Raw genomic sequence first — 27,609 nt, 5'->3', positions numbered from 1 at the left:
CCCCTAGGACGAATCGTTCGGGAGAACTCAAATTTAATTTCTGAGTGAAACAATTCATGATCAGATTTTACTTATTTTCTGATCGAACTCTGGGTTACCAAGAAACCCGTCACCTTGGAACTAGAGGGTTAGCCACAAAAAATATATTTATTCTTCAGTATTGGTCTTAATATTGCAATTTTTGAAAGGCACTAGAATGTATGGTTGTCAACCAAATCAAATATCATTAGTCGCAATCATTTGATTATGAACTAAAAAGGTCCATTTCATAATTTTTTTTAATATGAATTTTTTTCTATTAGAGTCATTAAAATTCATGTATTATTCTTGCAGCTTCCATTTCAAATGTCACTCACTAATGACATCACCAATCATAGAAATCACTCTTCCTTTTAAGTTGTCTATTTAACAAACCAATTCCCTTGATGACCCTTTAACTTGCCTCTTCAATTTGTAAAAATGGAGCAAGTCATGAAGAAGAGAAAAAGAGATAAAAGTGAACAAAGTAATGAAGAAAAATGGGTGTATGATGGTTCTTTGGATTATAAAGGAAGAGTTCCTCTTCGTGCTTCCACTGGTGCATGGAAAGCTTCTTTCTTTGTCATCAGTAAGATACTATCATTAGTTTATTTCATGTTTGCACCTACACTAAAAAAGTGTTTTTATTTCATCAATGATTCTTAACTCGTTTAATGCTTCACTCTACTATTATATGATTAAAATGAGTTCAAGCATGCATATGCCTGTATGTCAAATTAATAAATAACATGTAACACCTTTCACTTGATTTTGAGCAGTGGTTGAAATTAGTGAAAGGATGAGCCACTATGGATTAACCATGAACCTTATCACATACCTGACTGAAGTGATTCATGAAGATCTTAAAACAGCTGCTAAAAATGTAAACACCTGGATAGGAGTAACAACTTTAATGCCTCTGGTAGGAGGATTTATTGCTGATGCATATACTGGTCGGTTTCATATGGTCCAATTGTCATCCGTAATTTATCTGACGGTAAATATTTATCATTTTCGTAGTGTATTGTGTACCCTTTTTTTAAACTTTTTTATGTACTTTTTCACCTAATTTATTCCAACTTAGATTAAAAAAAAAAAAAAAAAAAAAAAAAAAAAAAAAACAGGATAAATGAGTCGATACCTTGAGCTGCGGTCATCAGAGACACATAAAAAATCTGGATTTGGATTTGCTGCAGTTAGCACATCAGTGATCGTTGGATTGAGATGAGACAGTTTAGATTTCAAGCTCGATATTTTAGTTTTTCTAAAATCAAAATATGCATTGAAATTTGGACCGTTAATCTCAATCCAACAGCTATCGATGTGCTGACTGTATGAATGCGTGGAAATGTTGACTTCAGCAAATCAAAATCTTATGTCACAATGGATCTTTTTAAAAAACTATGGATTTCACTGTTTATACATCAAATTCAATTTGCAAGCACTGATATACCTGTTTCCATGAAAAATAAGCCTAACTTCTAGTTGTGAAACTGAAATCAGGGGTTATGTGTGTTGACAATGACTCAATACATCCCAAGTTTGAAGTCATGCCACACAGAGAAATGTCATCGGCCTAGGAAAATTCATGAAGTGGTTTTCTTTCTCGCGCTTTACTGTAAATCTTTCGGAACTGGAGGATACAGACCATGCTTACAAAGCTTTGGAGCCGATCAATTTGATGATGGTCATCTGAAAGAAATGAAGCAGAAGTTGTCTTTCTTCAACTGGTGGAACTTTGGATTGTGCTTTGCGGTGCTGATTAGTTCCACAGTGATTGTATATGTTCAAGACTTTGTCAACTGGGGAGTTGCTACTCTAATACTTACAGCTTTTATGGCTATTGCTGTCATAACTTTCTGTGTAGGTAAGCCGTTATACAGGTACAGGAAGCCGGAAGGAAACCCTCTATTGCCAATTTTACAGGTCTTAGTTGCAGCCATAAGGAAAAGGCATTTATGTTGTCCTTCAAATCCTGATTTATTGTATGAGCTTCAAATTTCAGACCATTCTCAAGGAAGGCTTCTAAGCCATACTAACAGATTCAGGTATCACACATACACCTCGTCTAACTGAGTCTAATTGTTAGAATTAGGGATGAGAATAGATAAGGTCGTCCATAGTTAGAATTCAAAGATATACATATATATTGTATGAATGAATGTTACTTTACCTATAAATATATACCTGAAAACCCTACTATTAGTCTGATATTGATCGCTTGAAATGAATGAATAGGTTTCTAGACAAGGCTGCGATAATCGAAGAGAAATATGTTGATCAGGAAGTGAATCCATGGAGATTAACAACAGTGACAAGAGTGGAGGAGACAAAGCTTGTCTTGAACATAGTTCCCATATGGCTAACTTTATTAGCAAGTGGGGCATGTGCAGCACAAGGCTCAACTTTTTATGTCAAACAAGCAGCTGCTACAGATTTAAACATAGGAAACGGTTTCGAAATACCGCCAGCTTCCCTAAACGCCATTTCTGCGATTGGTACCTTAATAGGCATCCCGATTTACGATAAGATTTTTGTTCCAATTATGAGGAAAATCACTGGCAATGAAAGAGGCATCAGTATCCTTAGCAGGATAAACATTGGCTTGACACTCTCGGCCATTATTATGGTTCTTTCAGCCTTAGTAGAAGTTAAGAGACTTAGAATGCTTGAGAATGAAATCTTGAGAACAGGGGAAACAGGGCAAATAACTATGAGTGTGTACTGGTTGTTACCACAAAACTTACTTGCAGGCTTTGCGGATGCATTTCTTATGGTTGGTGTACAAGAGTATTTCTACGACGAAGTTCCTGACTCAATGAGAAGCTTGGGATTGGCCTTGTATTTTAGTGTGTTTGGAATTGGAAACTTCTTAAGCAACTTTATAATCGTCGTTGTCGACCATGTCACGGCAAAGAGTGGCAAAAGTTGGATTGGGAAGGATATAAATTCGAGTCGTTTGGATAACTTTTACTGGATGTTGGCAGCTATTAGTTTTTTGAATGTGTGCGTGTTTCTCGTCATAGCAAAGAGGTATACGTATAAGACCGTACAGAGGAGAACTACAGAAACTAATGGTTACAAGAGTGATGATGACAGCATGAAGGATGCTACAAAGGTCTAGTCCTCTACTATTTCTTCATGTGAATCAAACCTATGATTCACAATGTGTTTGTGAAATAATTTGATTCATAATATTTATAAGGATTTCAAAATATGCATACTACAAATGTAAATATATTACAATATTACTTAGTGTTATGTGATCACATTATTCTTGTTTTGTTATTTGCAGTTTTGCACACTTCAATACTACATATCATTATTTATACCTTTTTGTCTGAAAAATCAAAGAGAAAGTAGGTATATGTCAGGATGAGTATTATTTATTTATTATGTAAAGCTAACTAAAACATAATGTGCACATATATTATCAAAAGGAAAAGCATCAGAGAAGAACATTCTCTTAAATTTAAACAAGGCATGTACTATAGTAGTAGTGAATTTATACTTGGACATTCTTATAGAACACACCTTCCCCTCCGAGCATGAAATTGCAGGAGGAGAAGCTATAATAGTAGTAGTGAATTTATACTCCAATTCAAACTTCTCAGAGAAGTTGTTCTTATTACAGTGGGAACTGACCAGTCAAACGAATATGGTCAAGAGTACAACGTAAACCGTATTTATTAACAGCTGCATTAGCTGACCTAAAGCCTCCGCCATAAGCTGGAGAAGAATCATTGGCAATCTGGTTCATGAAAAATTCACCCAATTTATTCTCAACTTTGGATATCGCGCCTTTCTTTGATGAGTAGGAGGCGGAGGTAGAAGAAGAAGAAGCTGCGGCTGATGTTGATGGCATGTTTCTAGAACCTGACATAACTTCTGCTTCAAGCCACATGTAAGAAAGAACCTGACACATACCTTCCTCTACTGCAGGATCAAGGTTGCGGTAACCTGATTAGATTAAGATAAATGAGATAAAAATCAAGTAAGTCATGTAATACTAAGGAATTTGATGTCAAGATAAAATCAAAATGTTTATAAATATAACCTTTAAGGCGTAACCAACCATGCATTAACTCGTGTGCAAGGATAGCACCTGTGAGTAACCTGCACCCACAAATATATCAGAACACTTGTTATAAAGTGTTAACATATTCACAAACATAAAGTAGAATGTAAATTTTACACCTTAAAATTGTGGTCCACGTTCAAAATCATGCGTTGAGTGGATGGTTTGAACAGCGTTAACCATCTAATTGTTATCGAAACTTAATATCATTTCTCAAAATTCATAGGTACTAAATTTTTTTCAAAGTGGATCATCTGTAGTTGGAGAGAGACAAAAAGAGAAGTTTCCATTGTTGTGTATTAAATATTAATTACCTCGGAAGACCATAAAGAACAAGAATAGCCGTAACTTCACATTTTCTAATCAATTTTTGAGGTTGACTGCGCATCCCTATTAATCGATGACCTCCAATTTTTGACCATCTATGTATCTGAAACAACAGAAAATCATAAATAAATGGAAGTACATGAAAGCTTCAACATTCTCTAATCTGATAAAACAAAAGCAGAAGGTATTGAAAATCATACACTGGTGACAGTCTGTTCTTCTGAAAGGCATAACCCTCTTGTTTCTGGCATGTGATGGAAACCCTGGTAGAAACCAAGCAATTAGCAAGAGTAAAAGGAAATCAATTCCTATGACTGAAAAACAAAGAATGGATGGATTCAATACATTCTTCTCTCCGACGATGGCTTCATTAAGTGCTTCTCTTCCAACTAGAAGCATGGGAATTTGTTGATCGATTCTCATATTCATTCCTTCGTAATAGTCTCTAATAGCATGATAAAGAGGCTGACATTCACCGGTATCTGTTATAGCAGATTCCATGCATTCAAAGCACAAAATCCGTCCATCATCCAATCTAAAGTATCTTTCGCCCCGAGACTTCCAGGAGAAGGTAATCAAAAATATAAATATCAGAAAAGAGAAACATATATATAGCAAAAAGTTATTTCCATGATCTTAAAAAGGAGATAATAAAATATATCAGTACCTCTAATCTTTCACAGCTACAACAGCGAGATGTATTATCATGTTCATGAGATGGACAATATTTTTGGTTCCAATAGGGGTGACACCTATACTCAATCAAACCAGAACCATTTATAGGTATCTGCAAGTGAAACAAATTAACATGTGTTATAGATTATAGTTCAATAGTAATAGATACAAAAGATATAATGTTTTTTTACTATGCTAGTTTTCTGATATATCAATGGAAAGCTCTGATGCCATATCATATGATTGATCAATGTGATAAACAGAACTTCTATAATATTCTAAATGATTACAAATAAATAGGAAGCAACCATTTTAACGACGACTTCAATTTCAACACATTTCAATGTCATAAGAAAACTATTTGGTTCTGTCATTATAAGATATATGCAACTCACCGACATTTAATGACTTAAACTATTGAAGAAAACTAATAACCAAGTAGGACATTGTGAAAAAAGAAATGGAAGGGGAAGAAAAACTTACATAATGATGGCAAACTTCACATTTAGGATGGCTCAATTCCTTAAAACAATACTTGTGATATGGATGCTTCCCTGACAAAGAAAACTTGGATCAACAGAAACAAAAGGCCGTAAGAGATGGATAAAAGAGGAGTGTTCAAATCAATTTGTTTGTAAGCATAGCTTTGAAAGTGTAAATAGCATGATTTTGTCGGAAAATATTGAATACATGTACGAGTGCATCTGCATGACGTGCCTGTGTAAATGTGTGTTGAGGCTTGAAAATAGATTATATCAATATATGCTCTAAATCTCAAGATGATCAAATCAAAATACCTCACGCTCAGTAATAGGATGATGACATGAGTGACACCGAAAGCAGTCTGGATGAAAATAACTATGTTCGACTCCCAAACAATTACCATAGAGTATCTCCTTGTTGCATCCTCCACATATTCTGTTATGCGATGGCATGCTGCATATTATCAGTTGTAAATAAGTGATGAAACAAAACCATCAGATATTGATTTATTGAAACACAGAAGCATTACAACAATGAAACAAAAACTAATTACATAATGTATAATGTTATTTCAAAACTCTGTTCAAATTCTGTTCAAATTCAAAGGCTATTTCAAAACTTTGTTCAAATTCAATGCATGATAATTATAATATTACAGCACGCGCATACATACATAATGTCAGAGAAATCTTGACTTATATGAAGTTGGCTGGCAGTACATGCTATTGAAGTACTGATCAAAATTAGAAGAGGAAAATTTACCTGTATCCGCGGGGATAAAAAGGTAAAGGAGCGCATGGAGGGTGTAGAGATGAGTGCATGCGATCCTGGAGTCCTTTTGCATAATCATCATCAGTTCCCGTTCGCCATCTATATCCTTAACGAGAAAATGCAAATAAAAGTTTATTTCTTGATTTTCAAAATTATTATAGTTAGAGAGCAAGAAATTTGTTGAAAATTAGTACCTACCTGCTGGTATCTTTAAATCTTCACTTAAAGAAAGTGCAATTGCTTTGTTTAAATCCTCTTCCTCCTTCCTAGTTCTAGCACGGTTATCCTATTAGCATCAAGAATATTGTTTAGTACATTGATCTAGGAACTTTTTTATAGACGTTTAAATCCTCTTCCTCCTTCCTAGTTCTAGCACGGTTATCCTATTAGCATCAAGAATATTGTTTAGTACATTGATCTAGGAACTTTTTTATAGACACATCAGTAGAAATTAACACAGTGACCTACACAGTCTAAAATTCAAAATAACTGAACTGAACCGAACTGTTTGCATTTCGAACGGAACTTTTTTATAGACACGTCAAAATAATTGAATTAACCTTGAGATGGAAATAAATATAAAGATGACCAACTTGACATGTGCAACAACAATAGAAATTCTTAAACAGGACAATGTTATCATTAAGCTATCTATGATACAAAGCAGATAGTTGAGTCATTGGTTCTGTTTACCAAGGATCTAGGCGGAGCTCGCCAAGCCATGTTTTCGTCTACAGGTTGCTGTAAAAGATGACCGCCACCCCTTCCTCTATTGGATCCAATTTTGAAAATCTTGCCAAACCATTTCATAAAACCAGACTTCCTCTCTGAGTATGAAGAAGAAAAATCCCCTGCTTCCCACCAAAATTGCAACAACAAAAAAGGGTTTAATTGAAATAGCTAAGTCATAGTATAAATCAAATTTCGCATATCAACAAGGGTTGTTTCGATACGCAACTTCATTAAGCGCTTATATATAAGCTATATCTATAACAAAAGATAAAATTTAGTCAATTTATTTATGTATAAGTTATAGGCTAAAAACAACTTATGAACATTTCATAAGTTCTCTAATATCGCATCACGGTGAGAATCAACAAAATCAACCAAAAATAAAAAACAAGAATATAGTTAAAGTTAAAAAAATAGCTTCATGATGTTGCAAAGTTTCATTAGTCTTCCATGAAGCTCTAAATAGATATACATAAGGAAGGAAAAATAGGAAAAAGGAGAGAAAGAAAATACCATATATGCAAGGGTGTGAAAGAATATTGATATCTGATGAAGGAGGTGCCATAACGACGATGGAAGCCTATATGTATAGATTTTTTGGTTACGCAAGAGCAAGAGAAAATGAAAATGATGGGGAGAGAAAAGAAGGGTTTAGAGAGAGAGATGGAAAAAAAGTATAATCATTAAACATGGTTAATAGTGGTTGAAAAAGAAGGGAGAGGAATCTATGAGGGAAGTGGTATAGGGAGAGATTCTTGGCTTGGAAAGCAATGAAAAGAAAGTAGGGAATTGCAGAAAGATGGAATAGAATAGAATAGAATAGAATAGATAGGTTCTCTTGTTTGTTGATAGAGAATATTAAGCAACGGTGGATTATGTTGCAGAGAGAATCATTTTGTAATGCTGAGATATGATAAAATTCTCAGGTATTGTGAAAGATAGAGAAAGTTAAAGGAAAGAAAAAAACATAACAAGTATAAAAGTGTTTGTGTTTGCATGCATGGTTTTGAATCAAGTGCATGAGTGTTGTATTTGTATTGCTTTGTGGTCCAAATTTGGAAGCATTTTTTTTGCAAGGTAAGAAGAGAGGAAGTGTGTTCAATAGTTTTCTTTCCTTTCAAACTAGAGAATTTTTTGGACAACTAAAGATCGACGATGTTCTATGGGACATGGTGTTTGGTTTGTGACGAATTAACACAAAATTAAATTACATATATTAATTTTAAAAAGTTTCTAAAGTTTTTTAAAGTGAAAACTATCCAAAAAAATGAGAGTCAATTTCTTTAAAATCGGATAAAATCGATTAATTTCTTCTGATTCTTTCCAATTTTAGAGAGTTTAGGTTCAGCTCCAATTTGACCTAGATTCATTTTTTACAAATGATTTAACACTAAATTCATACCTGAAAATGCAAAATCAGGGAATTGTACAAGTTAAAATTCGATTTTAACAATCTTCATGAGCACGAGAGTATCCAAATAGTACAAAAGAGTAAATTGTATCCCTTTTGATAGAAAATCTTGTTTTTAAACTTTTGAAAGAAGTTTGAATTACATCTACCTCATTTTTTATGTTAAAGTATACATTTTTCTTCTATGAAAACTTTATTAGAAGAAAAATTGTTTTTATTTTGTGATTTTTTTTAATATAAATGATATTTGTATAATCATTTTGTTATATCTGTTATAACAACTTTCTATCTCATATTCACATTATGTTTTTATTTTCTTTCCTATAGCTTTAATTTTTGTGCCAATATTTAAACTCTAATTTATCGGGTAAATAATTGTTCAAATAACACACCTCCTTTTTTAATAAAGCACTCGAGAAAGAAAAGTATTTCTCCGGTTAAAAAGGTACTTTTACTATTAGATTTCTTCTAGTAACATCTAATAAATTTGATAATTAATAGTTGCTCAATGAGTAATTTTAGAATATTTTAAAATTATGTTCTGTTTTGTTTAGATAAACGAAATGAAAATATTTACTGAAAACTCACATAATTAAAAGTGAACGAGCTTGGGTTCAAATCCTAATTATGAAGTACAACATCGACATTTTTGTCAATCGATTGTGGACTTGACAACAATATTCTAATAGTCCCTTCAAAAAAAAAAACAATATTCTAATAGTACTTTATTGACAACTTCATTCCCTTTATGTTTTTAATATATATTATATACCATTCTCAAGCTGTGATCATATGTTATTATCCTTTTATTCCTTTTATCAAAACAAACCTTGCTTCTGTTCCGGTTTTGACATGAAAAGCAATAAGAATATAAAATATAGTTTCCTTTCATCATGCTCATTTCACACACAGAATCTACGCGTTCACTTGCGTAGGCATATCTCGCATAAATAGTTAAAAATATACTATTTTATATTAAAAACGTCAATTTATAATAGAAATTGCATTTTTTTAAGGAGAAATTACATATATTTAAAAGTGCGTTTTGTTATGATTATGAATAATAAAGTTGGTGGATGTCCATTCTTGATCTTCCAAGTTCTATAACTCCCATTAGTGGAATGAATTGTTAGTGCTCTTTGATTGCATGTGAACATTCACTTGCTTATTTGTATCGTATAAATAGGACTCATTTGTTGATGTAAAGACACACTTGTAAAGACACACTTGTGAAGTAATACAATACTCTCTTATGTTCTCTCTGTTTCTTTCTCTCTATTATTATATATTTTATAATATCTTGCAATGCTAAGGATCAATTTCATAACACGTTTGTTTTTGTACCAAAAAAATTGTTTTTAAAGTAAATATGACATCAAGGACTATTTGGGTATTATGATAAAATGTTCACACTTGAGATTAAAAAAAAATTAACATAAGTTATACAAAAAAAAAAAATCATTATTCTTTTCATTGATTTTTTTTGTGGTGTTTAGGGTTCGAACCCCAAATCTTGCATATATTATGCATTGTCCTTACCAACTGAGTTAAGTTAACGGGGACATTCTTTTCATTGATTTAATCAAAATGATGAGAGTTTGACTTTGACCTAAACAAAGTATGGAAAACTTTTTTAGTAGATGAATTTTATAAATTTTTTAATTATTTCCACTTTATCATAAAAAAAAAAATCACCGAGTCCCAAGTTCACATTTGAAAGAATCATTATTTTTGGGAAGTTCATAAGTGTGGATGTAATTTCTCATTAAAAGTCACCAACCCCTTTATTAATTAAAAAAAAAAAAGGTAACTTCATTGTATCTCTTTATGAGATAAAAAAACAGATCAATTTTTGATTCAAAAACGTTCGAATCCGGGTTGAAGCATGCAAGTTACTGGATCAAAAGCGGTTCAACCGGGTCAAGATGTGTTGTAAATTTTGATTATATTTCAAAAGTTTCAAATATTTTGTGTCCCATATTTTCAATTGAGAAATATTGAAAAATATTTTAATAAAAAATTATTATTATATTATTATTAAGAGAAATGCTAGCGTCACACCCACTAACACTCTCTTTTAACACACCCAATAAAAATAGGCCACTTGTCCCACTTTTTAATTTCAATTAACTTGAAACCTGTCAAACCATTAAACCATTAATTGTTGGAAATCATTTATTTTATTTTTAATAAATTAGGTTTTAACTTTTCACTCAATCTCCCCAATACACACGGTCCTTTCATGCTCTTTCACAAGTTCTCCTCTGTCAAAAAAATGTTCTTCTCCTCTGTCAAAAAAAACTAATTGCTTTCACAAAATTGACCAGTTGCGATTAGTATGTTCTTGAAATGGATTTAGTCGCATATGAATCCCACTGATTGGTTGATAGGAGAGAGAGAGAGAGAGAGAGAGAGAGAGAGAGAGAGAGAGTAAAGTCTTGTGTAACATTTGTATCAGAAAAGATCATGAAATCTTCTACACCTGCAAGGTTATAAAAAATCAAAATATGGCAATAAACGTGAAATAACCTGGATTGATACTCTTGGTTGCAAGGCCATTGGAAATCCAGATGTATGACAATTGAAAATCCAATAAGATCCATGAAATAAATGAAAAATGAACATAACTTACAAGATGATTGGCAAGATTATGGAAAGCTTCATCTCAGGGAAATTGAAATTGAAGAAGACCGTGTTTTTCACTACCTCTTCTCTTTCTCTATCTTTTAAATTAAATTATTAAAAAAATATTTAGAAACAGGTTGAACAAGTTACAGGTTAATTGAAATAAAAAAGTGAGACACATGTCCAATTTTTATTTGGTGTGTTAAAAGAGATTGTTAGTGGATGTGACCCTAGCATTTCTCTATTATTAATACTATTGTTTGACTTGATTTTGTAACATATTATTAATTCCAAATGTTGTAACTGTCTTTCCATTGATATCTCTTGAAACTAGCCTTATTTGTGGTTTTCTCTCCTTACCGTTACATTTTTTTTTCTTTGACCATGTGTTAATTACTTCCTAATTACTTATTTGTGGTTTTCTCTCCCTACCGTTACATTTTTTTTTCTTTGACCATGTGTTAATTACTTCCTAATTATAAGGAGACACCAAACTTGCTCCCTATAAAAAATCTTACTGTTCTTTTATTTTTTACAGTAGAATAAAGAACTCACCTCTTCACACAAAATTAATTTCCTCTTCCTTAGAAAATCAAGTTTATGTTTCCTAGGTGCATCATTTTTGTGTTTTATCAGATTCAAGTTGTTCTGTTGTATCTGGGAGGATATGCGCTTATGAGTCGGATAAATCCTTAAGGACAGTGACTTTGTCACACCTCATGTTATATAACGGATTACTGTTCGTGTTTGTTCACTTCGATTTCGCCGACTTCAAATCACCGCAATTTTAAGAACAGATAAGTTTATTGTTGTCTCTTTTACCTATATTTTATTGATGTTTATATTTATATATGTTGATTATTATTTAGAGATAATTCATATGTCAATATTTTACAACAAGATATTCACAACCCGGGAAAAAAAGCACTAGAGAAAGCATCGCGCTTATAACAATTATGGGTGTGACCATAATAAGTGAATACTTTTGTATAAAACTAATAAATATTTTAGAATAGATTCTATATCTTAAATAAATAAGCAAAACAAAAGTGTATTAAAAAATTACAAACTTAATTAATCAAGAAAACCACAATCATTTATTTAAAAAGATAACAACATTACATAAAATTGCAGATACAATGTTAGATTTTAAAGAACAAACGAAGATGGTGAAGAATGTAAGCTATAGAATCTCAAACAAAATTGGTGAAGAGTCACGCTCTAATCAAACTATAGAACGTCTTAACTCGCATAAATAAATCAATGTCACCGTTAAGCCATGGACCTTCTCCCATAATTAATCAAGGAAATTACACTCGAAGTAATAAAAAATTATTGTTGATGATTCCATTAAACCATATTGGAGATGGTAAAGATATAGAAGTCACCATCAACATTCTTTGAATCATCAGACCTCCAACAGATGCACTAATACGGAATCTAGTTGTTGTCTGACTCATCGTTCCAAGCATAGGGAAGCAGTTTGTGCAGATCTGATTGAATCAGATTAAGTGAAATTGCAAAGCTGCTTTTGGTTACATGGAAGTTGAGGGATTGACAGAGTTGGGTAGTGGAAAGTACATGAGTATTTGCTCAAAAAGGGAAACAACATGGGTTAAAAAAATGAGTTGTATAGATCATGGAAATTGAGGAGCAGATTTTAGTTATATTGAAGTTGAAAGAGATGACTGGATTGGGCTATGACGAATATTTGCTCAAAGAGAAGAGGAGCAGCGGCGCTGCTCAGAGGGTTGGACTTGTTGTTGTATAACCCTAATTGAGAAAGAGAGTATATATAGGAGTGGGAGTGAGTGAGAATGACTAGTGTGTGACGTACGTTTATAGATAAGAGTGGAAGCATCTAGATATGAGTTATAGTTATCTTTTTTCTTTTATTTTTCTTCCTAAAAGAAGGAGTCGTAGTTATCTTTTTTCTTTTATTTTTCTACCTTAAAGAAGGAGTCGTAGTTTTTTTTTTTTTTAAGGAATCTTATTTACTAAAGCTTAACCCGTAAAGCTAACCCTAAACCTAATTTTTTCCCCCTATTTTTTCATCCACTTTTCTAAACCATTGGATCTTGCGCATTTAGGCGCCATTCAATTTTAGCCATTGATCATATTATATTTATCTCTTCTATTTTCCGAAACAACTATTTCGTATTTATCTCTTCTATTTTCCGAAACAACTATTTCATATTTATCTCTAATTATAATTTTGGTCATATCCGAAATTTGTTATCAATTCACTTAAATCCGAAATTTGTTTTCCTATAGTTTTGGCCATCCGAATCCTTATTTATTAATTAACCTAACAAATTTCCCTTTCAAAAAAAAAAAATTAACCTAACAAATTTCATTCGTATCCTCCTTTTTTTTTTTTTGAAACAAATATTTTCTACACTTTTACGATTGCAATTTAACATAACAAATTCCATCTAAAAAAATGCATCGCACAAATTTTATTCTTATCCTCGCCTTTTTTTTTATGAAGCAAATATTTTGGTTATATATACGAAGCCCTAAACCTGTTTCTCTCGATAAAAATAAACCCTAAACCGTGGTAAATGCTTAATCCTAAAGCTAACCCTAAACCTAATTTTTTCCCCCCATTTTTTCATCCACTTTTCTAAGCCATTGGATCTTGCGCATTTAGGCGCCATTCAATTTTAGCCATTGATCATATTATATTTATCTCTTCTATTTTCCAAAACAACTATTTCGTATTTATCTCTTCTATTTTCCGAAACAACTATTTCATATTTATCTCTAATTATAATTTTGGTCATATCCGAAATTTGTTATCAATTCACTTAAATCCGAAATTTGTTTTCCTATAGTTTTGGCCATCCGAATCCTTATTTATTAATTAACCTAACAAATTTCCCTTTCAAAAAAAAAAATTAACCTAACAAATTTCATTCGTATCCTCCTTTTTTTTTTTTTTTGAAACAAATATTTTCTACACTTTTACGATTGCAATTTAACATAACAAATTCCATCTAAAAAAATGCATCGCACAAATTTTATTCTTATCCTCGCCTTTTTTTTATGAAGCAAATATATTGGTTATATATACGAAGCCCTAAACCTGTTTCTCTCGATAAAAATAAACCTTAAACCGTGGTAAATGCTTAATCCGTAAAGCTAACCCTAAACCTAATTTTTTCCCCCCATTTTTTCATCCACTTTACTAAGAACACAAAGGTGTTGTTTGTTACTCCTTTCTTTCATACGGTATAACTATAAATACACATGACCATGGCTGTGAATGTCACCTTCATCCTTGAATTTTCTTATCCATGAAAAAGAAGAAGAAATGGTAGGTGAGAAAGCATGAGTGTGGCCTGATAAATTCTTTCTAAAGAGGACCATAGTTTTTTTTTCTTTTGATAATAAGTGGTTTGTTGTTGTTCATGTTGTAAGATGTTGAACTGCTGACATCGTTGTTTGTGTTTTAGATGAAGATTGTCACGTGCGCCCCTTCCCATTACCTTTTTCTTTTTTGTTTCTTTAATTATAATATACACATGTGGCTTTTTCTTTTAAATTTAATTGAAAAATAATGCATGTGGCGTCCAACTCACTTAAGTGATGAGCCACGTGGGCGTTGATAGAGTCAAGATTAAGGGGACCTTAAAGTTGAAAAAAAAGGGTAAACTTAGGGGGTTAAAAAGTGGTTTTTTTAATAGGGGACCAAAATTGCAACTATGATAAAGTTAGGGGCCAAAAGTGCGTTTAAGTCTTTTAAATAAGATTTGGGTAGAAGAAAATCCAAAAGAAATTTGGGATCCATTTCCAATTAATATAATCCTTCTTTTATTTTTCAAAAAAAATATATAAAATCAATTCAATCAAACTCAATTTTGGTCACCGCATAATCAAACACATGCATAGTAGCTTCTAAAATTGTTTAGTTTAAGTCGATTCTCCAACATGGGTATAATCTGTTGTCGCCCTTTATCATATTTATATTCATGATTCATATTACTATGATATTTAACTATTGTTATTGTCACACTAAATATCGTATAAGAAATTTTCCCTTTTCTTAACCATTAATTAAAATAATATTTAAACGAATTTAAAAAACACGGTAATAAAATATAGTATATATAGACATAATTATATTTTTAATTTTTAATTTATTTACATACTTTATATTTAACTTATTACAATTTATAGTTTCTTTATCTATATCTAATGAAATTTTATGTTTATAAATAAATATGTTTAGTTCCTATAAAATCACGACATTTTTAAGTTTACTCTGGAATTTTAAACGGTTGCGTGACTATTCATTTGTTTGCTAACAAATCTGTGTGCTGGTATTCTCCTAATATAATTTTTGGTATACTTTTTTAATTTTATAATTGAAACTATGGTTCCCTTACTAAATTAGTTACTAATCAATCAATGTATGGTAACTGATCTGTTCGGTGAGGAATCGATGGAGGCAACAGTGGTGGAAAGTGTTCTGATACAGTGGCGATGAGTCTTTACGGTGGAATGGAAGGTGCATGCAGGCACGTTAGCTCTACGAGACTAAAGTCAGTAGAGAAACAAATACAATTAATAACTCCGACGATGGATCTGTTGTTGAGCTTAGTGTGGATTGTGCTGCGCCAAACAATTCAAATGTTCAGATGGTAATTATTACATTAATCTTTCATGAGTCCGAAAGGTTTAATCCGTAACACAATTGATCAAATTGTTTGCCGCCAATGTCTGCAGGATGTACCAGAGGCTGAGGACTCATGCAACAATACATGTGTGATTGACACACCAACCACCAAAACAGGTGCTAAGAGGTCCTCTAATAGCATTGACTATGTGGCTGTTGATGATGATGAAGCTGGCCAGACATCGGCCACAAAACCACCAGAGTTGTTCGTGTCAAAATTGAGCACAAGGACGACAAAGATGTTTAGCTTGCTCGAATGCTAGAGCCGTTTGCTTTGTTATCGAATTCCTTCAATCTGCATAAATCAGACATTAAATAATCTGTGTTTTTTCCTTTTGTTTTTTACAGTTTGGTTTTTAATTTTCTTCAAGTTGCTGTGTCGGCTATATTTACTTAGCTAAGAAAACTTTTTCCAGTCCACCTAAATAAATTTATTCATTGCCATAAGTATTAATTCAACAATTTATTATCATTGTCTTTTATTAGCGCTTCGACCTCTAAATGTACGAAATTTATTTTTAGATTTACCTCCGGAAGGTGTTAATATTTTTTTCTGAATGTTAGATAGTCATTCACCAAGTTGGTATGCTTGATGAAGAAAACCCAATACTGATTTGGCTTGAGTAACTAGATCCCACACATTCACATGTTAAATTAAAAGTACAGATTGATAAAACCAAGTTAGTATGCTTGCCTTTGATAAGTATGTGTTTAAGCGAAGGAACATTTTATAATGTTTTAAACAAGTATGTAACAGATCATTAAAAAATTTAAAATTTTAAGCATAATTAAATAAATTTTAATTTAAGAGGGACTAAACTACGTGCGGAAATTTTTTATAGAAACCAAAATCTATCAAAAAAAATTACGAGGACTAAAAACTAAATTTGATATATTTATAGGGACTAAAAACTTTATTAATTATTCGTTTTATTATGTATCAAATTATTCCGGCCCGTGAGACCCGTGCGTTGCACGGGTCGGTGTTCTAGTGAGTCATAATAACAATAACAATAATAATAATAATAATATGTTTTTTTAAATAATAATAATAATATATGTGATGTATTATAGTTAATTGATACTAGGGTCACATTAGATATAAATGAATAGTGTTTGGACACACATATTAAAAGATTTTTTTTCAAATAATAAAAAAGAAATTGATAATAAAATGATTTAGGGCCTGTTTGATTAACTTCTGCTTTTTAGTTTTCTAAAACTATTCTATAAATCGATTTTCAAAAACAGGTTTTTAGAAGTAAATAAAAGTAAAATTGTTTGGTAGTTCTAATTTTAAAAATTGTTTTAATGAAGAGAAAATAAAAAAATTGTTTGATGAGTTTGTTTTTGCAAATCCCCTTTTTTGGAGTTAAATTTTTGAAATAAGACTCTAATTGTAATAAATGTGATATATGATAGACTAAAAAGTTTGATCCTAAAAAAACTATTTTTATGTGTATGATAAATTAAAGGACAAAAAATATAATTAAGTCTTCTAATTAAACAAAAAATTATGTTTACAAATTCTACCTTAACTGACAAAAATGTCAAAATTGCTAGATCGGATGTTGTGCTTGACTCCTTTACTTATATGTGTGAGTTTTAAATTTTACGTGATTGATGTCATTTCATCTGTCTAAAAATATTATTAACTAAAAGAACAGTCGAAAAAAAATTAAACTTGACTAGTCATATTAAACTTTAGATATAGGTTGTGTTTGGTAAAAGTAGCAAATAGTTGATAAGGTAGGTTATATTGGATGAACTTATAACATATCACTTATAAGCTACTCCCTCCGTTTTAAAATGAGTGTCGTTTTAGGTGTTTACACACATATTAAGAAATGAAATGATTAAAAGAAAGAGAATGGTTATTTTACCAAATTATCCTTATTAACTATTGGTTAGTTTTAAAAGTAATACTTTGGAAGTAGTGTACAGAGTATTAATTGGAGGGTACAATTGAAAAGAAAAAGTTATTATTGCATTGGAAACTGAAAGTGACATTCATTTTGAAACAATTTTTTTTTAGCTAAAGCGGCACTCATTTTGAAACGGATGGAGTAGTTTCTAGAGGATAAACTATCTGATTGAATTAGTAGTGCTTGATAAAATAAACGACTGAAATAACTTATAATTATGAAACAACATAAAAAAATGTATATTTAATTAATATTAGTTTTTTTTAAAATTTAAATTGCAGGGGTAAAATTGAGATAAAAAGTGATAAGATGTAAACTTTAAACTATAAGCTACTTGATTTAACTTTAAAAAATGATATGAGCTTATAAAAATAAGTTATAAGTTTGTGAGACAATGACGGTTATCAAACAATTCATTTTTGTTATACAAACATAATCTTATAAGTTAATAAGTTATAAGCTCAAATATGATATATGATTTGAGAGAATTTTATATCTTTTTTCTTTATGATGTTGGGGTTCGAACCTCAGACATTACATATATTATGCATTGTCCCTACCAACTTAGCTAAGCTCACAAAGACAAAATTTTGTATCATTAATATTATTATTGATAATAATATTCAATCAAAAAAATTACGTCAATAATATGCAATCCCAGTAATAAAGTTGAGTTCAAATTATTACATTGACACTTTTTATTATAATATAGAAAGAATTTTTTTTTTTGAAGAATAAAAAATGGTATATATATTAACAACGGCGGTGTATCCCCTTTAGCACAAGATGTATAGAAAGAAAATTAACGTAAAAAAATAATAATTAAGTTGGTACATTACGAAGCCACATCACACAGTTCAACTTTTTTACTCTTGCAAAGCAATTGTTCACTTATATTGTATTCTATCATGCATTGCCAAATATTACATTACTACCATTAATGAAAATTGTCACTTTTTTCCGTGTTTTTACTTATCTCCTGAGAATACAAAAGTGAAAACAGAAATCTGAAACATCTCTCAGCTGTTCTGCTTTTTCAGTTTTAAAACCCATTAAAATGAAAATAGTTTCATAAAACAGTTTTTAGAAACATGTCAATCAACCAAGTTTTTTTTTATTTTAAGTTCTTAAAAACAAAAAAAAAAACTATTTTTGAAAACTGAATCAAACAGACTCTTAGTATTTTGAGGAAAAGCCTTTTTGTGTGTGTGTGTAATCGATCAAACAACCCAATGTTGAATTGTTCTTATATGAACTTTGAATATTTATGTGTGGATAAGAATTTTGGGTTTTCTTTAAAGAGTAACAGGTTCCAAAACAAAATAATTTTGGGTTGTCACAAAAAATTCAAGAAAAATCTTATCTTATTAAAACTTTTTCATTTGGGGGCCGTGAGGCCTCTAATTGGTGGAGGGACATTTCCTTTTTGCATACGGAGGAGTGGTTTCAAGATAATATCAGTCTGTTGGTGGGAGATGGGAAAAATACTTTTTTCTGGTTGGATGGTTGGGTGGGGGGTGTGCCTTTTAGCGATAGATTTCAGAGACTTTTTGAGTTGTCGGTGTTAAAGGGTGTTTCTGTGTTCGAAATGCACTCGTTGGGGTGGGGGAGTGAAGGCGGAGCTTGGAGGTGGAGGCGTAGGTTATTTGCATGGGAGGAGGAGATGGTAGGGGAAATTAGGCTTTTACTTCATAATGTCTCTTTGCAGGTTGATAAGATTGATAGGAGTTTGTGGCGTCTGGAAACATCTTCTGTATATTCAGTTCGCAGTGCTTATAATTGTCTTACTGCAATTGCTCCTGTTGATTCACGGGTGCCTGTGTCATCTTTGTGGCATAAGGACGTTCCGCTGAAGGTGGTGCTTTTTGCTTGGCGTCTGTTCCGTGACAGGCTCCCTACTAAGGACAATCTTCATCGTCGACATGTGATTGACATTGATTCTCAGTTGTGCATTGGAGGTTGTGGGGAGGTGGAAACATCTTCTCACTTAATTTTGAATTGTAATCTTTTTGGTTCTGTTTGGAATTTTATCCTTAGGTGGCTTGGAGTATCGTTTGTTTTACCTGGGGATGCCTCAAGTCATTATTATAAGTTCAGTTTTATTGGAGGTGCCGCCAAGTCAAGGCGGTCCATTTTACAGGTTACTTGGTTTGCAACAGTTTGGAAAATTTGGAAAGAAAGAAACAATCGAGTTTTCAATGGAAAACATTGCTCTATTCAACAGGTGGTGGACAAAATTAAGTCTCTATCTTTCATGTGGTTGAAAGAAAAACTTGTCAATCTTTCTTTCAATTATCATGGATGGTGGAGTAGTCCGTTTACTGTTTTAGGAGTTGGCTAAGTGTTTCTTGTTGTTTTGCTTTTTGGTGTTTGGCTTCGTGCCTTTGTAAATATTGTTAAGATTGTGTCTGATACTTTGGTGTTTCTTCCTTAGCACATCTTGTGCTTGGAAGGCCTTTTTGATGTGGTAATATATTTCATTTTAGCCTCTTCAAAAAAAAAAAACTTTTTCATTTGACGGTAAATATTTTTCATTACAAGCATAAAAGTGTTTGTGTTTGCATGCATATGGATGAGTGTTGTATTTGTATTGCTTTGCGGTCCAAATTTGTAAGCATTTTTTTGCATGGTAAGAAGAGTGTGTTCAGTAGTTTTCTTACCTTCCAAACTAGACAATTGTTTGGACAACGGAAAGACCGGCGGTGTCCTATGGGACATGGTGTTGGGTTGTGACGAATTAAATCAAAATTAAATTACATGTATTAATTTTAAAAAGTTCCTAAAGTTATTAAAGTGAAGTCTGCCCAAAAAAGACATAGTCAATTTCTTCAAAATCGGATAAATCGATTAATTTCGTCTGATTCTTTCCAATTTTAGAGAGTTTATTACGTGTTAATTGAGGTTCAGCTTCAATTTTACATAGATTCATTTTTTACAAATGATTTTACACTAAATTCATACGTAAAAATGCATAATCGGGGGATTGTACAAGTTAAAATTCGATTTTAACAATCTTCATGAGCACAAGATGATCCAAATAGTACAAATTATAGTAAATTGTATGTTAAAGTATACATTTTTTATGTTAAAGTATATATTTTTCTTCTATGAAGACGTTATTAGAAGAAAATTGTTTTTATTTTGAGATTTGTTCTAACAGAAATGATATATTTTTACAATCATTTTGTTATAAATTTTATGACAATTTTCTATCTCATATTCACATTATATTTTTACTTTATCTTTTTATCGCTTTTATTTTGTGCCAATACTTAAACCCTAATTTATCATGTAAATGGTTATTCAAATAACCCATCTCTTTTTTCTAACAAAGCACTCAAGAAAGAAAAGTACTTCTCCGGTTAAAAAAATATGTTTACTATGAGATTCGTTCCAGCAACATCTAATTAATTTGATGTATACGCCTAAATAAATTTGATAATTAATCGTTGCTCAATGAGTAATTTTAGAATATTTCAAAATTATGTTATGTTTTTTTTAGATAAACGAAATGAAAATATCTATTAAAATCTCACACATAAAAGTGGAGGAGTTGGGTTTAAATCCTAATCATAAAGTTCGGCCTAACAATTTCGACATTTTTATCAATTGATTGTTGACTTGACAATAATATTCTAACAGTAATTTATTGACATCTTAATTCCCTTTATGTTTTTCATACATATACCATTCTCAAGCTGTGAGCATAGGTTATTATCCTTTTATTTCTTTTATCAAAACAAATCTTTCTTCTGTTTCGGTTTGACATGAAAAGTAGCATTTTTCATATAGTTTCCTTTCATCATGCCCAGTTCACACACGGGGAATTTATGCGTTCACTTGCGTAGGAATATCTCTCGTATCCTTATTTATTTAATTTTGTTACGTCTGCAGCAAATTAATCTAATTTTTTCCCGCTCATTTGCTTTATTAGGTTTGCAATTATTTAACCTAACAAATTTCATCTAAAAAAATGCATTGCACACCAATTTCATTCTTATCCTCTTGCCTTTTTTTTTTAAGAAAATATTTTCTGCCATATCAATGATCACGTATGATCCTTCTATTTTATACCTTTTTTTTTTGTCAAAGAATTTTACACTTTTTTTTTTGGATTTTTTTAATTTCATGCCTTTTTTTTACATCCTTATTTATTAATTTTGTTACGTCTGCAGCAACTTAACCTATTTTTTTTCCCGCTCATTTGTTTTATTAGATTTGCAATTATTTAACCTAACAAATTCCATCTAAAAAAATGCATTGCACACCAATTTCATTCCTATCCTCTTGCCTCTTTTTTTTTGAAGAAAATATTTTCTACCATATCAATGATCTTACGGGGTTAAAGATTATTTATTGGTCTCTATTATAGTCGAGAAAACCCGTGCGACGTACGGGTCAAAAGTCTAGTAAATAATTAAAAGATATACCTTTGGTAAAAAAAATTAAAAGATATACCTGCGTTATTATCAAATCAAATTACATAAAAATGTCAATATCAACAAAAAAATTACATAAAAATGTGTAATAGTTTTTCGCTATTTTCTATTAAAAACATCTATTTATACTAGAAATCACATTTTTTAAGGAGAAACATATATTTTTTTTTAGGGAAGGAGAAATTACATGCGTTTGTTTTTGTACCCAAAAAAAGTGTTTTTATCAAATTTATTTTCAGAAATAACGTTGAAGAATTTTACTTCTAACTTTTTCAAAAAAAAAAAAACTTCTAGAAATGTAACAAAATTATTTGGTTAATATATTTTTAAGGTTAATTGATAGTTGCACTTTAAGTGCGAAGAAATGAAAAAATTGAGATTCGAATCTCGACCTTGTATATTATTTGCAGCTATCGACTAATACATGACCAAGTTTATTTTTTTAATCTTCAAAATTGTTTAACATTGGTACCTCGTTGAACCGAACACGTGACATAGATGTCAATGATGCAATGCATAGATTAAAGAAACAAGCTCCTCATAAATTTCATCAGCTTAAGTAATTTTTTAATAAACTAAAAAATGGTTTTCTTCAGAAAAGGAAGGTAATGGAAAAGAATGGTTTTTCTTCAGAAAACTGTTATAGTCCGACATAATTAATTGAACAATGTAATTTGAATAATGCAAACATTTTTTTGAAAAAGATAAACTAGCACACTTAAATTGGAATTATTCAAAAGTTGACAACGTATTTGATAACCGTATAAAAGTATACTATTTAAAGATATTAATTTGACTTGTTGAGAGAAAAAACTAATAAAAATTGAAATTGTATATACACAATATATAAAAACGTTGTTGGACAAATAAATAGTTGTTCAAATAGCATTTATCTTATAAATTTTGTTCATAGAAAGTCACTTAATTGACGAAAGAGAGGTTGTGTGTTTGAGAGCAAAATTTTTGGGTTGAAGAAAGAGTGGTTGATGATGAAGATGTTCACCGACACTCAGGGGCGGATGCACTTGAGAGCTATGTGGGACTATAGCTCCACATGCTTTTTCCATTATTTTTTTTTTATATATTAAACAAAAGGAAACGTCACTCACTCTCTTTCTGTCTTTCATTTTCTATTCCAATCCTGTAAACCATAAACAGAACACACGCCCCTTCCTCTCTCAGCTCTCCATCTCTCTCAATCTCAGCTCTCCATCTCTCTCAATTTCAAATTTCTCCTACTTCTCAACTCTCACCTCTCACTCTAAGGTAAGCAATTTCCCCCCTCATTCTCCAATTGATTGTTTTAGGTTTTCAAAATTGGGGTTTTAAAATTGTTAGGGTTTCCTTAGTGACATCAATCAATTACTAAGAATGTTTAATTTGATCCTTATATTGATTTTGAGTAGGAAATCATAAACCTCATATTTTATTTCAAACCCTAATTTCTTTTTCATTTTATTCTATGGTTTTTTATTTAATTATGTCAAATAATGTTACTTTTTATTTAATAGGTGATGATTGCATTTCAATTGGTCCTGGATGTTCAGATGTGAATGTGGATGATGTTACTTGTGCTCTTACCCACGGAATTAGGTATGTATGTCACGTAATTTATGTTATTTTAGTTAAATTGGGTTGTTAACTATCAATTAAAATGGTCACAGGATTAATTTTCTTCTTTTAGAGATTTATGTGACTATAGTACTTTAACAGTTGGAAGTTTCAAACTGCCAATCATTAATATGACAATAGTTTTTGTTCTTCATTGCTGTAATTTTGTTTTGTCCCCTGCTCCTAGGGAGCAATCTATTGCCTTGGGGACTAATTTTTTGGACATGACTTTTAAAGATGTTGATTTTGTAAAACTTAAAAACATAAAATTGTGTTTGAAGTAAACTGATTTATATTCATATGTGCGTGTTTTATAGGATGAAGAAATTTTTTCCCGTGTCTTTCATTTTCTTTGTAATGTATTGCACTCTATAGCAGTACCTTCTGTTGTGTTTTGCTGTTGGGAGTGTCTTTTCTCTTTTGGCCTCTTGTATTATAGTCCGGCATCATAGGTAGAGGGTTTGGGATTTTGGCGTGCCGCCTATATACGGTGCACTTTTTGTTGTTTTTTCCTGTTTTCCCGCGAGTTGGTGGTGTTTTACACCTAACTTGTCGATGAATAAAATTTTTCGTTTCAACAAAAAATAATGTTAATTCTTATTTTTATTATAGTTTGCATTATTTTTTTTTTGAAATTTTAGCTCCACGTATACTTGAAGTCTGGATCCGCCCCTGCCGACACTTTGTGGTAAATATTGCACCCAGGGGGCGGATACATTTGATAGAGTAATGATATTTTGACATCCATTTGATGACAACTTTGTTTTTTTTTTTGAGAGGATGATGACAACTTTGTTGACAACCTTGTTTTTCTCACTTCTTATTGGTCAAAAACAATGGAGAGAGAAAAAGGAAGAGAGAGGATAACAACATCATGTGAGTATGAGAGAGAAAGTTGTCCAAAAGTTGTTAAAAAGTGGTTGTCAAAATATCATTTCTCCATTTGATATTGGTGTGGCAAAACTTTCAAAGCAACTATGACTTTGTTTGGTAAAAATAGCGGATAGCTGATAGCTTATAGCTGCTGACTGATGACTGATAGCTTATAGCTGATGACTGATGACTGATAACTTATAGCTGATAAGGTAATAAAACTGTTTGGTAAAATTAGCGGTTCAACCAGCTGATAAATATAAAATGACATAAAAGGACATTTTTAATTCTAATAAAATTATTAAATTATGTTCTTAATATATATTTTATATATTATTAATTTATTTCTATTTAAAAATATTATTTTTTTTGTTGAAGATTCATTTTAAACTTATTCCATTTCAGTTTTTATACTTTAAAAAAAATAAAGTATAAAATTTTATTTTGAAATAAAAATTGTTACGCGAACAATTTTTTTTTAAAACAAACCATTATCTATATGGAACAAAACTTGTAAAACGTCATATACATAGGATGGAAAACGTAGGAACAAAAGAAATGGAGGCAAGGCATTGAAAACATAATAATAAGTGTTTTTATATATAAAGGGTAAATGTGGGTTTTAATTAAAATGATAAGGGTAAAAATGGAACAAAATATGATAAGCTAAAAGCTATAAACTCAAACGCTACTTGAAGTAGCTTCTGAAAAATAGCTATAAGCTCCTGAAATAAGCTATAAGATGATAACGACAAAGGTATTGTAGTTCATTATCTAGAGCTTCTTAAGGATGATGGTGACATAAAATAAATGTTTTTCTAGATGGTATATGAGAAGAGAGGGTTATATATTTGGTTTCGCTCAAACTTCAAGTCTCAAATGTGTCAACAGAGTTTTACTTTGGTTGGTTAAATTGTGTTGTCACTTTGCATTATATTTTTTCAATCTGTGTAATGTTGTTCTATCTCTAATTATGTTGAATTATTGTTGTTGAAATATGAGTTTTGATGTATTTTTGTTGAAATATGAGTGATGAATATTATTGTTGGATTATGAGTGTTGTTAATAATATTGTTGTTGAAAATATGAGTGGTTGTTGAAAATATGATATTTGGACAACCAATTTTAAACAACTTTAATGACAATTTTTTTTTCTCTTTTTTATATTGGACAATAGCAATAGAGAGAGAAAAATGGAGAGAAAGAATAAAAGTATAATGAAAATATAAGAGAGACTTGTCATAAAAATTGTTTAAAAATAATTGTTCAAATATCATTTCTCAAAATAAGTAAATGGGAGAATAACATTCAAAACTTGTCATTGCCATTTCTAAATATTAAGACACGTTCAATTTTAATTTTTTGTTACATACTTGACTCTAAGGTGTCGCTACAGCAGAGTCATGAAATTCCACAAGTCTCACTCGAATGGAAAATCTTGCCAAACTGAATCTAGAGCATGTTTGGCCCTGCTTATTTTCCACTTATCTTTTACTTCTAAGGAAAAGTGGGGCCAAACACAATTTTAATAAAGCTCTTAATAAAAGAAGTGACTTTTTTGCAAAGAAGGAAATGCAACAAAAGTGACTTTGAAAATAAGATAAAAAAATGAACTTTGGGAGCAACTTTTCGGAGGTATATCTGCTTTTCCTCCTTCGATTCCCGCACTGGCCACTATATTTTTATTTTATTATTATTTCTGGCAAATTGGCGCCACACTGTTTTTCATTTTTGAGGAAAGCGCCAAAACTGTCCAACCCTAATATATATACATTTTCGATTTCTGCTTTCTTCTACACCTTTCCTTGTGGCCGCCGCTGACAGGTGCAGGCAGGTACATCATATTTCTTTATATTTTATTCTTTTGATTCCAATTAATCTTGCTTATTTTTTGTCCTTTTGTTATTTTCTTTATCCCTTTATATGATATGCACATCATTCATGTTTTATACTTTTGTTCAATGATCAGATTTTGTCTTTTTATTCTTTAGTAACCAACTCATGTTTTATTCTTTATAGTAATAATCTATTACTCTTGTTACAAGCTTCTTCTATATTTTAGTTTTCCTTTTGTTCATTAATCCTGTCATTTAATTCTATATGATCATACGGATATATACCTTGTTTGCTTACCTATCGATCTCCTTCGATCTTTTATTGTTAGAATGATCAAAGAATATTGATAGAATGATAGTATAACTTTGAAGTGATTGAAAAGAGAAAAAAAACGTAAGAATAAAAAAACAAATGACATTTATGCAATATTTGAGCAACTTTAATTTATATTTATTTTCATTTGGTAATGTCGTTGTTTTGAAATTGTTTACAGATGTCATCTAATCAGATCAATGAGCAGCATTCAAGAAAAGTTAAAAAAAGAAAATGCATGTTTTATAAAATATGTTATGGGGCAGCGATGATTGCATATGACTATCATATGAAATACTTAATGAAGCAAGGTAATAGATTTCTTTATTCTCATGGATGGAATTGGGTTCGAGAAACTCTTAACACCCCAGGTGAAAGTTATAATATGTTTAGAATGGAAACTCATGCTGTATTGAAACTTGAAAAGTTATTAGTAAGTAAGGGATGGTTACACCCATCAAATGAAATGACATCCTTGGAGGCCCTTGTTATGTTTCTTTGGAGTTGTGCGCATAGCGAGACTAATAGAAACATTCAAAATAAATTTGGAAAATCAGGAGAGACCGTTAGTAGGAAGTTTAGTGAAGTTTTAGAAAGTTTATGTTTGCTAGCAAAAGAAATTGTGAGGCCTCCTGATTTTAACTTTACAGAAATTCCGTCCAAAATCAAGGATGATAAAAGGTACTGGCCTTATTTTGAAGGATGTATCGGTGCTATAGATGGAACACATATTCCTGCCATTGTTCCCACTAAAGATCAAATTCGTTATATTGGCAGAAAAGGATATCCAACACAAAATGTCATGTTAGTCT

At 31.2% G+C, this 27,609-nt stretch overlaps 2 protein-coding genes and 2 long non-coding RNA genes across 4 annotated transcripts; 3 read left to right on the top strand and 1 right to left on the bottom strand.

The window, feature by feature from the left end:
• Nucleotides 1-306: 306 nt before the first annotated feature.
• LOC146939819 (protein NRT1/ PTR FAMILY 5.6-like) lies at nucleotides 307-3,306 on the top strand. The gene is made up of 4 exons (XM_085753367.1): nucleotides 307-607; nucleotides 798-1,015; nucleotides 1,522-2,066; nucleotides 2,257-3,306. The coding sequence occupies exons 1-4, from the start codon at nucleotides 460-462 to the stop codon at nucleotides 3,140-3,142; spliced, it is 1,797 nt and encodes a 598-aa protein (XP_085609493.1). The 5' UTR covers nucleotides 307-459; the 3' UTR covers nucleotides 3,143-3,306.
• A 145-nt stretch (nucleotides 3,307-3,451) lies between these two features.
• On the bottom strand, nucleotides 3,452-8,086 carry LOC146939818 (protein DA1-related 2-like). The gene is made up of 12 exons (XM_085753368.1): nucleotides 7,598-8,086; nucleotides 7,046-7,203; nucleotides 6,551-6,638; nucleotides 6,344-6,458; nucleotides 5,896-6,034; nucleotides 5,582-5,665; nucleotides 5,091-5,210; nucleotides 4,769-4,981; nucleotides 4,624-4,686; nucleotides 4,411-4,526; nucleotides 4,076-4,134; nucleotides 3,452-3,978 (listed from the first exon to the last, which is right to left on the bottom strand). The coding sequence occupies exons 1-12, from the start codon at nucleotides 7,647-7,649 to the stop codon at nucleotides 3,647-3,649; spliced, it is 1,539 nt and encodes a 512-aa protein (XP_085609494.1). The 5' UTR covers nucleotides 7,650-8,086; the 3' UTR covers nucleotides 3,452-3,646.
• Nucleotides 8,087-14,154: 6,068 nt separating this feature from the next.
• LOC146939817 (uncharacterized) lies at nucleotides 14,155-16,283 on the top strand. Its single transcript, XR_015031770.1, has 2 exons — nucleotides 14,155-15,766; nucleotides 15,852-16,283. It is a non-coding gene; the product is annotated as an uncharacterized LOC146939817 (long non-coding RNA).
• Nucleotides 16,284-23,180: 6,897 nt separating this feature from the next.
• On the top strand, nucleotides 23,181-24,361 carry LOC146939816 (uncharacterized). Its single transcript, XR_015033469.1, has 2 exons — nucleotides 23,181-23,431; nucleotides 23,677-24,361. It is a non-coding gene; the product is annotated as an uncharacterized LOC146939816 (long non-coding RNA).
• Nucleotides 24,362-27,609: the final 3,248 nt, after the last annotated feature.

Source organism: Medicago sativa, chromosome 3 (genome assembly GCF_051527215.1).
Source record: "Medicago sativa cultivar Bolivia chromosome 3, Bolivia_mono, whole genome shotgun sequence".
NCBI lineage: Eukaryota > Viridiplantae > Streptophyta > Magnoliopsida > Fabales > Fabaceae > Medicago > Medicago sativa.
The sequence above is the reverse complement of the archived record's forward strand: the minus strand, read 5'-3'. Positions and strand labels throughout refer to the sequence as shown.

Excerpts from the sequence above, each read along its gene's own strand:
- LOC146939818 (XM_085753368.1), bottom strand. The coding sequence starts at position 7,649 with ATGGCACCTCCTTCATCAGATATCAATATTCTTTCACACCCTTGCATA. Across the intron at positions 5,211-5,581 it reads GTGAAGTTTGCCATCATTAT|ATACCTATAAATGGTTCTGG; the intron begins GTAAGTTTTTCT and ends TTTCACTTGCAG. Across the intron at positions 4,687-4,768 it reads CCATCGTCGGAGAGAAGAAT|GGTTTCCATCACATGCCAGA; the intron begins GTATTGAATCCA and ends GGTTTCTACCAG.
- LOC146939819 (XM_085753367.1), top strand. The coding sequence starts at position 460 with ATGGAGCAAGTCATGAAGAAGAGAAAAAGAGATAAAAGTGAACAAAGT. Across the intron at positions 608-797 it reads AGCTTCTTTCTTTGTCATCA|TGGTTGAAATTAGTGAAAGG; the intron begins GTAAGATACTAT and ends GATTTTGAGCAG. Across the intron at positions 2,067-2,256 it reads AGCCATACTAACAGATTCAG|GTTTCTAGACAAGGCTGCGA; the intron begins GTATCACACATA and ends ATGAATGAATAG.